Here is a 13148-nt window from a genome sequence, read left to right on the forward strand (position 1 = left end):
TCCAGCGGCGGGTCTGTCTTGGAGCCAACCGGCGTTAGCTCTGTCAGACATAGGGGAAGGTTCTAGCAGCTTCTCACAGAAGCCACCCCTGTAGCCCCCCCACTACCAAAACCTTGCCACACAAACCCAATACTTTAAAAAAAAAAATAGGATTAAAATTAGGAAACAGCACTCTCGGACTATTGGTGGAAAGCATTAAAGGGCCGCTGAGACCAGCAACATCAACTGTAGCACTGTGCCAAAGAAGGACTGGGTGCTAAAGACAAGAATGAGAAGCTCCCTGGTCATCATGAGAAAGGCAGAAGGCAATTTCCTTACCCAGAATGTGGTAGAAAGCAAAGGAGGGAGAAAGAGGGAGCTCTGAAAAAAACCTGTTTGGGTAAGAGCCTTTCACTGTCCTGCTTAAATGTGAAATTAGTGATGTGACAGTAGTTGCCAAGAGATTTTGAAAGATATGTATAAAACCTGAAAATGAGCCTAAAGTTTCAGGAGGTGGGTGGAAAACAGGCCGAGAAGACTGACAGCTGTCAGTCACAGCCACGGTGGCTTGCATCGAGGAGCTGAAGGAAGGTCTGAATCATGCAGCATATCCAAAGTCAGCCTGCTGTTTTTATGATGCCTTCTTCATTCAATATGACTTTGTAATTTAAAATAAGACAAGAGCCAGGGAACTTACTAACTTACTTATACCAATGAGATAATGCACAGCCTGCTGTTTATGATGCCTTCTTCATTCAATATGACTTTGTAATTTAAAATAAGACAAGAGCCAGGGGGAATACTAACTTACTTATACCAATGAGATAATGCATTCAGTTCTCACTGTTCACACAGCCACAAAAATCACTTCGTAGGTAACTGAGTGAGCAAACCTTGTGTCAGTCCGAGCTGTTTAAACAGAAAATGTACCCCAGCCTGCAGCAGGAATTGAAGAGCTGGGAGCTGAAGGAAGGTCTGAATCATGCAGCATATCCAAAGTCAGCCTGCTGTTTTTATGATGCCTTCTTCATTCAATATGACTTTGTAATTTAAAATAAGACAAGAGCCAGGGAACTTACTAACTTACTTATACCAATGAGATAATGCATTCAGTTCTCACTGTTCACACAGCCACAAAAATCACTTCGTAGGTAACTGAGTGAGCAAACCTTGTGTCAGTCCGAGCTGTTTAAACAGAAAATGTACCCCAGCCTGCAGCAGGAATTGAAGAGCTGTAGCAGTTAGCGTGCATCTCGAGGGAATGGCAAGGGAAGAAAATTACGCTGTGGGGGACCACCATACCCCTGGCACCTTCTGCGTTGTCTTTCCTCTTTTTTTTCCTTTATGACTCTGCATTTTTATTGCAGGTGCATACTGAAGGCCTAAAAGGAGAGCAAGTAAGAGAGATTCAATATCTATTCTTCTTTGCAAGGATGCTTTTATATAGTTCAACTGCCTGTTAGATTAGATTTTGCTTTAAAATAATGCTTCAAAATTAAGGTGGGTAGAACCATTGTCAGGACATCAAGAAACAAGTTTTCCTATTGACAGTGGAGAAAATAAACAAGAAAGGAAAAAGGGCAATGTCCTTTTCAGGTGTGGTGAATCTAACATAAATGAGAAGTATAAATTGGAGAGTCAGCTACACAATTCTTTAAGTCCAGGGATGTGTTAATGTAAAAATTAAACTGTATTTGAGTTTTATGCTGAGTTTCTCTCTGAACATGGGCACTCAAATAGGGAAAAGGCACCAGTTGCTTCAGTCTGTTAGTCCTGCATATAAATAAAATATATTTAATTTTTTATTTTATGTTGGTAGGTGCATGATTTGTATTTTACTGTTATTTAATATAATGATATGCATCATATAAATGATACTTTAAAGCCCTTCACAGCTGTGCTGGCTCAGGGGAAGTGCCTGTGGAAGCTGTTTTTGCAAGAATTGCTTTTTTCCACCACCAAACCCCAACCCACAGTGTTTTACTGGAATATCCAGGATAGCCCAGTGTCTTCAGCAGAGTTACTACCTTTGAAAAAACAAAGAGCCAGTTATGGATAAATGCCTGCTGAGCGTGGGTGGATCAGTCTGTGTGCAGTCTAATGAGTGCTGATAATTCAAGTAGCCAGAGGATTAAGGAGAAAACCAGCTGGTCTCTGCACTGGTTCTTCAGGATCTATGAGGAAAGGGGTGGTACAGGTCCTGTAAAGATGGCCAACGTGAGTAATGTGCCCATATAATTTTTCATACAGATATTTTAACACTTTTTTTTTTTAAAAACATTTCTGTAGGGAGAGCCTGGGCTACGAGGACCACAAGGCCAACCTGGACTTCCTGGACCTCCGGTAAGTTGGTTCACCGCTTGCAATTCCCAGAAACTGAAACTCAGACTTGTGTGAGGCATACATGCAAAACCTTATACATTACTCAGGCACGAAGAACTTACTTAAACAGTGCCCCCAGCCTCCTGTTTTCTTTACTGCTGAGAGAAGGTCTCCTGCTATGGATGGCCACTCTGAACATATGGAGGTGGCACCCAGGACATGGGCAGTCATTGCACAGAGGCAGACTTTGCCTCAAGGTTGTTGTTATGCAGAACCTGATTGTTTTTATATTTCTAATGTCCTGAAGAGCTGTCTGGGCATTCAGCACATCTCAGAGAGGCACTCACTGGTAACGTGTAAGCTATCGTGTAACGAAGGTCAGAGAACGGTTGCTGTAAAAGGGGTTGGCTTTATGCCACAAGTTCCTGGCTAAAATATTTTGTGGATGAAAAATAAGAATTGGGTATGTGTGTTTGTGTTTCAACACAATATTTGCAACAATTTAGACATGCCAGCATTCTTACTTTTGACTTAATTGTAGATTATTCTAGTTATATTTTATAACCCAACTCTGCAGGATATCTCAGTTCAGACTGTCACTGCTGCCTCATTTGCAAATACTCTGTATTTCCTCGCTTTTGAATTGTGCGTTGTGTTTCACAGTTGATTGGGTTTTGTGAAATTGATGGTGTTGTGAAGATGTGTTACTTAGGTAAATCTGGTTTTAATTATGTAATTTAAATATAGTTGTGTGCTCTGTATTTAATCAGGGCATTGTCACTTTTCTCTATCCTGTTTTCTTATTCTCTTCTGCTCACAGGACAACGTAATTATCAGGTAAGAGTTGTCTAGGTAGACATGCAGTAACGATAGCACAAAACAGCTAGGAAGTGGTTATATAGTTCATTATTTTTTTCTTACTCAGTTAACTTTCTAAAACTTTTCACTTTTAAAGGGAGAGGCTGGTCTGGAAGGCAAGCCTGGAGTCCCTGGTTTACCAGGTCAAAGGGTGAGTTGCTGTTTTTATTTAAAGTAAGTCTCAAGAGACTGGGGACGGCTTTGCTCAATAAGGTTTGACTCACTTCACATATACTTTTCTACTTATTTAAGGATCCTTTAGGCCCAGATCCTTTCCTCTATTCCTGCTCTATGGTCCAGCAGCTTTCAGTACCTCTTGGAGTCCACAGATTGTATGCAGTGCGCTGTGGGACCCTAGGAAAGTTTCTTTCTTGTCATTTGCTCTCCTGTCTCTTTGTCTGCTCCTTGCTGTCAAGAGGATTCTTGATATATAGAGCCACTAGTAGTATGGACAGGTTGAAAGTTCAGAGAACTGCTGTTGTTCCAGAAGTCAAATAAATGCAAAGACACTTGCAATACTTAATACTTTCTGTTCTGTTTGGTCTGTACTCAAACCGAAGCTCCCACAAAATGGGAACTGGTATACCATTCTCCACCAGGAGCTTAGATAGTTTCCTCTTGTTAAAAAAAATACTGGATTTTCTCTGACTCAGAGTTATGTCTTGAAATATTCAAGTACTGACAAAAAGTAAAATTCATAGTGGGCCTGATCACATTACATGAATGCTCTGAACCTGCCTTTCCTTCTTCAGCCCATTTGTATGAAGAACATCTCACTAGACAACAGATAAGGGTGGAAGTGGGATACCTGTTTAACCTTTGTGGAGGCAGTCACTTCAGTCTCAGTACTGCTGTTTGATCGGTTACTTTTTTAAGTAGTCACAGAGACTTGATCATTGCTTAATCCATAGAGGAGATCGTGGGGGTTGCCTGTAATGATTTGCACTTGAGTCAGCACCCATGCTGGTAAAGACTGGGTGTGAAAGAGCTACATGTAAGCATGGAAGGCTTATGGGCAAAGGACAGTACAGGGAAGAAATATATTCCTTGATAGGTGGTTTTCTACAGACTTTCCATTGAATTGCATGATATTAAATTGAGCTGTACGCTTGGCTTTTAGGAATCTTCTTCTTGGGAAGATGGGGCACGCAGTCTTGTGTTAATGCCACAGAGGAAAAGGGCATTTACTTGTTTTCTTGTACTTTTCCAGTCTGTAGAAAATATCACCTTATCACGTTAGCAAATAACTGTGCTGTGCTTTACTTACGAGTTGACAAGTTCTGAATTGTCCTGGTTTTAAAGCCTGCTGTAAAACATTGCTTCTTGAATGAGATTAATAGAACATATTAGCTGGGTAAAGGACAGTGATCTGTCAGGATCTGCAACAGGACACAAAATGCTCCTGCTAATGATCATTTGATTAGAGATGTCATTTGATCCATACTGTCTTTGAATGTTTCCCTAGACTCTGTTGTGTCTAGCCTGTTAGACTTCTTCTCCTAAGGGTCTTTATTAGTCACCAGACATCTTAGGTGGACAGATATATTTTTTTAATTAAAGGCCATTATTCAATGACTGAATACATGAGATAAATCAAAGTCCTGGGCTTGGTGGATCTACATGGATAACCTGGGAGAGAGAACAGATTAGCAGATACTACTGATTCACCATTAGTACAGTTCTTGACAAAGCACAAATATAAATCCAGGCATTGATTACCATCTTACATAAATTTGGCTGCAGAAAGCATTTCTGTAGACAGGCTTAGAAGTTAAAATGCCAAGAGCAGAAATCTCCTCAAATATTTGTTTTAGTCTAGTTTTAAATGACTGGATGTGAGGTGAGGGCAGGCTCTGAAGCCACAGCTCAGAGCTGTAGCGAACCCTCTTGCACACCCCCAAACAAGAAGACTCTCTAGCAGCATAGCCCAGCGATGAGGACATGGCCAGGGTCATGATGCCTCAGTTTTATTTGTGGCTCCAGCCCTGGCTTGTTGTAAGACTTGGCTTGTTGATTGGATATTAGGAAAAATTTCTTCACTGAAAGGTTTGTCAAGCATTGGAACAGGCTGCCCAGGGAAGTGGTTGAGTCACCATCCCTGGAGGTATTTAAAAGACGAGTAGATGCGGCATTTAGGGTCATGGTTTAGTGGTGGACTTGGCAGTGTTACATTTACAGTTGGACTCGATCTTAAGGGTCTTTTCCAACCTAAATGATTCTATGATTCTATTCTAAGACAGTCACATATCTTCACCTCTGCACTGCCTGTAAGTAGGGGTAGGAGTGTAAGGCAATACAAGTATGTGAGCAAACCAAACAGCCAGAGCAGCGGTGTGAGCGTGGGTTTGTTTATCACTGAGCATGTTGCCCAGCACACCTTTGGGTCATGTCAAGTAGTTGTCTCCCACAAATGTCCCTGCATTGCAGGGTGACTGTATCTGGCAGGTTGGATGACAAAGACCATCTTCTTTTGTGAGAAGGAGAGTTTAGCTGCATGAACACAAGCTCCTGTGCTCTTTGCACGTGGAGCCCTGGCCCATTCTGTTCAGCATAGGCGTAGCCTTCTTCACTGTGGTAAGGACAGAAAAATCAGACATAGCTGGAGGCAGATTTGGGACTACTTTTCAGTATTGTTAGCAGACCTATGCAGAACAGATGAAAATCACTAACCATCTGCTTGGCTGGTCCCTCTGCTGTTTTATGCTACACCAACTTATATCTCCTGAAAATTTGGTTCCTGAGGTACTTTATAACTATTCTGCACTAATACCTTGTAACATAAGGGACATATTACAATGCAAGATCGACTTCAGGACCTTCTCAAGAAGCATGTTGCAAAGGGGCAGATGTAAAATAGTTACTGTTTTGCAGGGTTATTCAAGCTCAGTTTTGCTTTATGGTCCTCAACCAAGATGTAAATGAAGTCAGCAGATGCACAGAGCCCCTGTCCTGACACAGGGATGCAGATACGACCATTTGTTGGAGTTCTTAGAAGCCTGCAGTATTTTAGTTAGCTGTAATGCAACTGGCACAAACTACTAATGGACTAAAGATGTGTTTGGCACCATTTCATAGAGGAATTCATGTCTCATAACAGTCCACTGGAAGTGAAGGAACCTGAGCTGTGCAAGGACAGAGGCAATGTTGGCTGGTGTTAGAAATATGATGCAGGAGCCACCTACACAGGGTGTAGATTTCATAGAAGATGACATATTGTGCCAAATACCCTAGTGACAGTTTGGCTGACAGGAATAGGGTCATACATTTTGGGAAGATTTCTAGGAAAAGAGGAAGTATGATATTCTTTTAGCCTGAAGTTGCTGTTACTGTTATTGCTGAAGAAATAAAAGAATACATGGGATAGTACGGTTGCCAATAAACAAGGCATATTCTTTACAGAGTCACCATTTGTGTTACAGTAAAGAAAGTGTCAGTTTAATCTCTTAATGGCTGCTGCAAGCTTAATCTTTCATTTAAATGCATTTGTTGTACTTGCATTAAAATTTTTCCATCACCTCTGCTTAGACTGCACATTTCTTGGAGCAGTTGCAGAGTATTCTGCTAATATGTGGTACAAGTATGGCTGAATAACCAAGTGGGGTGAAGAAGCCCTGTCATGAGGGCTTCTGATGACCCAAGGCTTCTTCTGGCCTTGGTATTACAGATTGCTTAAGACCATGTTACAGATTGCTTAAGACCATGCTTAAGACCAAGAACCAGGGCTCAGCGTTGGGGCCAGTTTTGTTTAATATCTTTATCAATGATCTGGACGAGGGGATTGAGTGCACCCTCAGTAAGTTTGCAGACGACACCAAGTTGGGCGGGAGTGTTGATCTGCTTGAGGGTAGGAAGGCTCTGCAGAGGGACCTGGACAGGCTGGATCGAGGGGCCAAGGCCAATTGTATGAGCTTCAGCAAGCCTAAGTGCTGGGTCCTGCACTTGGGTCACAACAACCCCATGCAACGCTACAGGCTTGGGGAAGAGTGGCTGGAAAGCTGCCTGTCGGAAAAGGACCTGGGGGTGTTGGTCGCCAGCCGGCTGAACATGAGCCAGCAGTGTGCCCAGGCGGCCAAGAAGGCCAATGGCCTCCTGGCCTGTATCAGCAATAGTGTGGCCAGCAGGAGTAGGGAAGTGATCGTGCCCCTGTACTCGGCACTGGTGAGGCCGCACCTCGAATACTGTGTTCAGTTTTGGGCCCCTCACTACAAGAAGGACGTTGAGGTGCTGGAGCGTGTCCAGAGAAGGGCAACGAGGCTGGTGAGGGGTCTGGAGAACAAGTCTTCTGAGGAGCAGCTGAGGGAACTGGGGTTGTTTAGCCTGGAGAAAAGGAGGCTGAGGGGAGACCTTATTGCTCTCTACAACTCCCTGAAAGGAGGTTGTAGTGAGGTGGGTGTCGGTCTCTTCTCCCAAGTAACTAGCGATAGGATGAGAGGAAATGGCCTCAAGTTGCACCAGGGGAGGTTTAGATTGGACGTTAGGAAAAATTTCTTCACCGAAAGGGTTGTCAAGCATTGGACCAGGCTGCCCAGGGAAGTGGTTGAGTCACCATCCCTGGAGGTATTTAAAAGATGTGTAGATGTGGCGCTTAGGGACTTGGTTTAGTGGTAGACTTGGCAGTGTTAGGTTTATGGCTGAACTTGATGGTCTTAAGGGTCTTTTCCAACCTAAATGATTCTGTGATTCTATTCTATGTCTCTGTTGCCTTTTGAGGGCTTGCCACCAAACCAGCCTTGCTATCTGCAAGCATTGAGAACTTTAGATATAGCCCAGCCATAGCCAGCAGGTCACCCCCAAGCAGTTTAGAGCACCACCGTGTTACTCTCAGACAAACTTTCCAGAAGTTGTGGACAAGAGAGCAGCATACTCACAGCTGTTCTCAAAAGCATAAAGGTTGCTGGTGAGTCACAGAAAGTGTACCCAAAGCCTGGGATTTGCTGCTGTGCAGGAGGATGGGGTCTGAGGGAGCATGGGACAGGCTGAAGAAGACACTACAGAACCCTAGTTGGCATTAGAAAAAGAAAAGCTCCTGAGATGACTGAAGAATGTGATAGAGCATCTTCCTACTGTTTTATTTAGAAAAAAAATGAAACCAGACATGTTTGGGGGCAGAGAGTAAAGGGGTATGTGTGCTCTAAAAAGAGCTGATGTTATTATAGAGATCTGATTGCCAAATTTATCATAAGCTAAGCTTGCTGTATATGAACCTCTCCCTTCTGCAGCCCATTCCCACGAGCTCCAATATGGAGCATGTGTTTTCAATATAATTATAATAATGCACACTCACAGACATAGATCTTTAACATGGAAGGCTAATTGGAGGGCTGCTTACATTTTGGGAAGTGGCCAAGTAGTGGAAACGCACTAAGAGGAGCATAAGCTGGGAAGACAGATCATCTTTTGGGCATTTAAAAGCACTTCTCTGTTAGCCTGCTTTAGTTGCAGGTCTTGAAATGTTTTATGGGCACAGAAAAAATGCACACAGTCTCCTGGGTACTTCGGCTGAACTGCTAATCTGACAATTCACGTCCATCCTTTGATCCTGTCTGGGGGCAGGAGATAGCGGTTCCAACCTGAACCAGGCAACTGGGTTATGTTCATTTTATTAGCCTGCTGCTTCCAAGTGCCTGGCACCTGACGTCTATATTTTGACAATGATAAACTCGTATCAAGAGCACACAGTGGGAAGAAGCTTTGCTGTTCTCATCTGTTCCGTAAGACCTCTGAGTGATGGACAATGCTGTCTCTCTGATTTTACTAAAACTGCCTGAAAAAGAGGTAGAACTCAGAGAGTCTGGTTTCATTTTAGGGTGGTTTGGTGGTTTTGTGGTTTTTTTCCTTCTTCCTGTCCTCCTCTTTCTTCTGTGAAATTGAAGAGAATTGAAGTGCTTTGATTCTGCTCTTAAGTTTTTTGACACTTGGTCTACTGAAATATTTGTTGGAAATAAAGCCAACTTTTTTTGCTTGATAGACACAAAAAATGCAGATGTATGACATGCTCCTGGAAAGCATGCAGATCTTTGGGTAATCTGGCCTAAACACAGAGTTCTTCTGAAGTGTACTCCAAATAACTTGGATTTCAAGAATTTGCCTTTTACTGAAATAATGCAAGTTCATTCAAGTGATTGAAATTTCAGAAGGAAACCAAAAGAAAACATATATTTATCCTGTAGCAGTACTTTCCACATGGGCATGAGGTAGCAGCAACCTAGACCCATTTTGAGTTTGATATGCTGTACTGCAGCTTAGTTTTCTAAATTTGCATTGTCAAAATTTTCCCATGCTCAAAGCACAATCAGTGAAAAAAAAAAAACCAAACAGGAGTCTCATAGGATAGTAAGAATAGTCTTATAGGAAAAAAAAAATCAATGAAAAATATCTTTTTAAAATAGTAACCTTTAATGAATGTCCTTCTCCATGATTAAGACTCCAATGTACATGAGTCAGGCAGATAAGTAATAATAATTTCCCTTTTTTCAAGTTACTTCATGCACAAAATAATTTATGCAAAGCACAGAATGAGAGTGAGCTGACTGTAGAAACAGAGATAACAGAAAAATTTTACTGCAAGACCCTTTTTTTTCGTGAGCTAATTGCGAAGTTCGGTGTCACGGTCTGTCAGGTTGGAGGCAAGAGGAACGGATGCAGCTCCAGGAGTGAGTTTCAAAGGGGTGTCTTCTGCATCTTTAATTGAGCTGTCATGTTTCAGCAGGTTTTCATGTTCATGTGTCCACATCCTCTGAATGTTTACCCCTGAAGTCAGAGCAGCACAAAAAGCTTAACAGACCTTTCTTGACTCTTTACAACTAGATTACGAGGCTATGAGTATCAGTAAGTGCTACATATTTGTTTTACAACAGAGCCTAAAGGGTCCTGTTAAAACTAGGGACTACTGGGTTCAGGGCACACCCTCCACCCAGAAGAGATGTGTTAAGAGCACTTGCCAATACATGAAAGGTTTATCCCTGTTAGCTGTCACGGGGGAGACAAATTTATCAGATCCCTGGAGGGCTGCTGAGCTCTTTGTGCATTTGATGGCAGGACAGAAATACATGTATTTGACTTTCCCCTTCTTGACCCATCTCTCTCCTGTCCAACTGGGTTGTTGCATATGACGTTCCTGTTCTGGCCAGTCACAACTTTAAATGGGCAGTCAATGCTGCTTCAACTCTTATTTCTCTGTGTATGAACTCCCCTTGATTTGAACCACCTTAGACTCGCAGGGTCCAAGGGAAGGAGATAGTTGATCGGAATCTCCAGGGGGACATGCGTAAATAATCCAGGAGAGAGAGGAGAATAAGTTTGCCCAGCAAACTAGGTAGACTTTTTGGAAGGAGCCAGTCCCAAGGTGCAATCTCTCTCAATGTCCAGAAGCCCTTATAGCCCTTTTTTTTCTTTGTCACAACAGCCCCCATGATCAGCCATTAGCTGGCCAGCCCTGATGGTATTTGCATCCTCAAGCTAGGGAGATGCTCTCACTTCATAATTTACTGTCATTATCTAATACATATGGAAACTGTAAAAGGCTGGTCCCTTCAGGGAGCTCAAACAGTGATTAACACTGCTGGATTTCTTCTGGCTTCTCGAGTAATGTAGAGGGAAAAGGACAGGGCTGAAAGGGGTAATCCTATTTGGGTAATCCATCTAGCTTACAGAGGAAATAGTTGGCATTTTTGCTAGCAGTCATATTCGTTCACAGTTAAGGATGCTTCCTATGTACTTGGTACCAAATCCACCCCTGTTCCTGGGGCCAAACCTTAGTGAAGAACATGTTTTGAAAATATATGGCCATTCTGGCTATCGGACAGCAAGATGAGAAACAGTCTTGGGCTATGATACCTTTCAAAATTTCCCCTCGAGCAGAGTGGAGCCAACATTTTCTCTTTGTTTTCTGTCTTCTGTGTGGTAGAGATCTTTCCAATGGATGGTTGTGTTCATATATATTTGTGGGTGCTTGAAATGTTCAGGTGACATTGCCTGCCCTGGCAAAGTTCAGCCGTGCAGAAATCAAAATGTAAGCAAATGAACAAAAAGAAGGAAAAAAGGATTGATGGTGTAGATTAAATCCAGAGTGAAACTGTAATTGTCAGTGAGGTAAATATATCTGTTTCCAATAAAACACACATTTTTAACTGTGCTATTGTTCAAATTGCTGATGAAGGCAAATAACATATATTTCATATAGTCAAAGGGTACACATTCTTACACACTTAGCTGATTCTTACTATAAGTAACAGAGCATAATTGCTGGTTTTCTCTGTTGTATTATTAGGCGATGTGACATTTCGCTGAGCTTTGCTCTCATAGGTATAATTTCTCCCAGCAAGTATTTCTGTATTTTACAGACAGTCTGTAATGTTATAGAGCAAATATGTTGTAGTTTGATTTTGGCTAAACTCTGAGTGGCCAAAATGTCCCCTCCACAATGGGAAATTATACTGTCAGCCTCTCTGTCAGTATAATTATATGCTGCTTTAAGGGACTTCTCAGAGTTTTGAAAAACAGCAAAGTTTCTCAGCATTATCCCCAAGGAAAGAATAGGTTCCTTTCACATCTCTCATTGCTGCTGTAGATTAGCGTGCCCGGTCATCAGTATGGAAACAGAACAATCAGTGTATACTTGTCACAGGAGGCAAAATATGTCCTTCCTTTACCTTCTCGGCTTTTGAGATGTGTTTGGGGAGAAAGTGGTGCTGCTACAACCTTCCTTTGGTTCCCCAAGTAATATTTTACAGGTGGGACCAAGTTTCCAAAAAGCAGCAGTTCAGCAAACTGTAACCAGATAATGCTCTTAAACTGTAAAGGTGCTAAAGGCACACCCTTGTGGACCTCCAAAATAAGGTCTACGTGTACCACTTGCATCTCTTCACTTGCAAGGTTACAAGGCTTATTGGGATTTTGTTACCCTGAACACTAATGTATCTATCACCCATTGTGGTTTTATATAAAGTACACAGCAGAATGTGTTCATGCTCTCCAACTTGCGATATCTGGGTGACTACTTAGAGAGCTAATTCCATTATGCTCCTTCAAAGGGTTGTCAAAAGTGTTTGTACCAGATTCCTGCCTCTGATGCAGTCTCTGAATTAGAGTCTAAGAAGATGCAAAAACATTGCAAGGGGAGGTGTAAGTTGGGTAGTAATTATGCCCAGTGACCAACGAGGTTGGTGGGACATGAAGGAATCGGTTACACTGTGTTGTTAGCTGGCCTCAGTGTTGTAGCTGTGGAACCAGCCACTTTAATGCGTGGCTCCCATGTTGATAGGAAGCTGGAGGTGGCATGCAGTCAGACTCATCTCCCATGTCTGGCCCCACGCACCACACCCTGTACGCTCTATTCATAAGCTTATTTATTTAAATGAGTATTTTAACAGTGTCCCTTGCATGGTCGCCTTGGCAGTTGGCAAAATGAGCATCTTTAACTAGAAAACATATGTTGAATCATGTGGTGACATGAGTCCTTCAGGTTAAAAATGGGCTCTTTTTGGCTTTGGCAAGCAGAGTGACGGATTTTAAAAAAGTAGAAGGAGCACTCATGAATAGTGCATGTACTTGAGTATATAATGCAGATTTTTATTGGTATTAGGGAAATAGAAAAAAAAAATCATTTCCTGGAAATGACTACAAACTCCTGATACCCAAGGACCTTATAATCACTCCTTTAATTTTCTTCTTAAATTCTTCTGTATATGACAGCTGCTTTTTTTGTTATGGGAAAAATAAGGAAAAGATCAGATTCTGACACACCAGCTAATGAAACTCAGTCAAAACTGGGGAAAATATGATGAAAACTTGGTTTGTTTGTGATGTTTTTATTTTTTTCATTCATTTAACTCAGCAGGAATCATATAAATTGTTTCTGGACATATTTCAACAAAGAAAAATAAAGGGAAAATTATATATCTGACTCATATTTCTGTATGACCAATCACATCACCAGTGACATGAAACTTGCTTACTTTATTATAATATCCTTCTAAAAAGGAAATTAG

General features: G+C 41.9%; 1 protein-coding gene across 1 annotated transcript in view; it reads left to right on the plus strand.

The window, feature by feature from the left end:
- The window catches only part of COL22A1 (collagen type XXII alpha 1 chain), a 214455-nt gene that overhangs the window by 128088 nt on the left and 73219 nt on the right, over nt 1-13148 (plus strand). Inside the window, exons 20-22 of the mRNA XM_009285084.1 lie at nt 1347-1376; nt 2269-2322; nt 3257-3310. Of these exons, the coding sequence (XP_009283359.1) occupies nt 1347-1376; nt 2269-2322; nt 3257-3310 (138 nt within the window). The remainder of the gene's footprint in view (nt 1-1346; nt 1377-2268; nt 2323-3256; nt 3311-13148) is intronic.

This window comes from Aptenodytes forsteri, unplaced genomic scaffold (genome assembly GCF_000699145.1).
Source record: "Aptenodytes forsteri isolate BGI_AS27 unplaced genomic scaffold, ASM69914v1 Scaffold182, whole genome shotgun sequence".
NCBI classification, from domain to species: Eukaryota; Metazoa; Chordata; class Aves; order Sphenisciformes; family Spheniscidae; genus Aptenodytes; species Aptenodytes forsteri.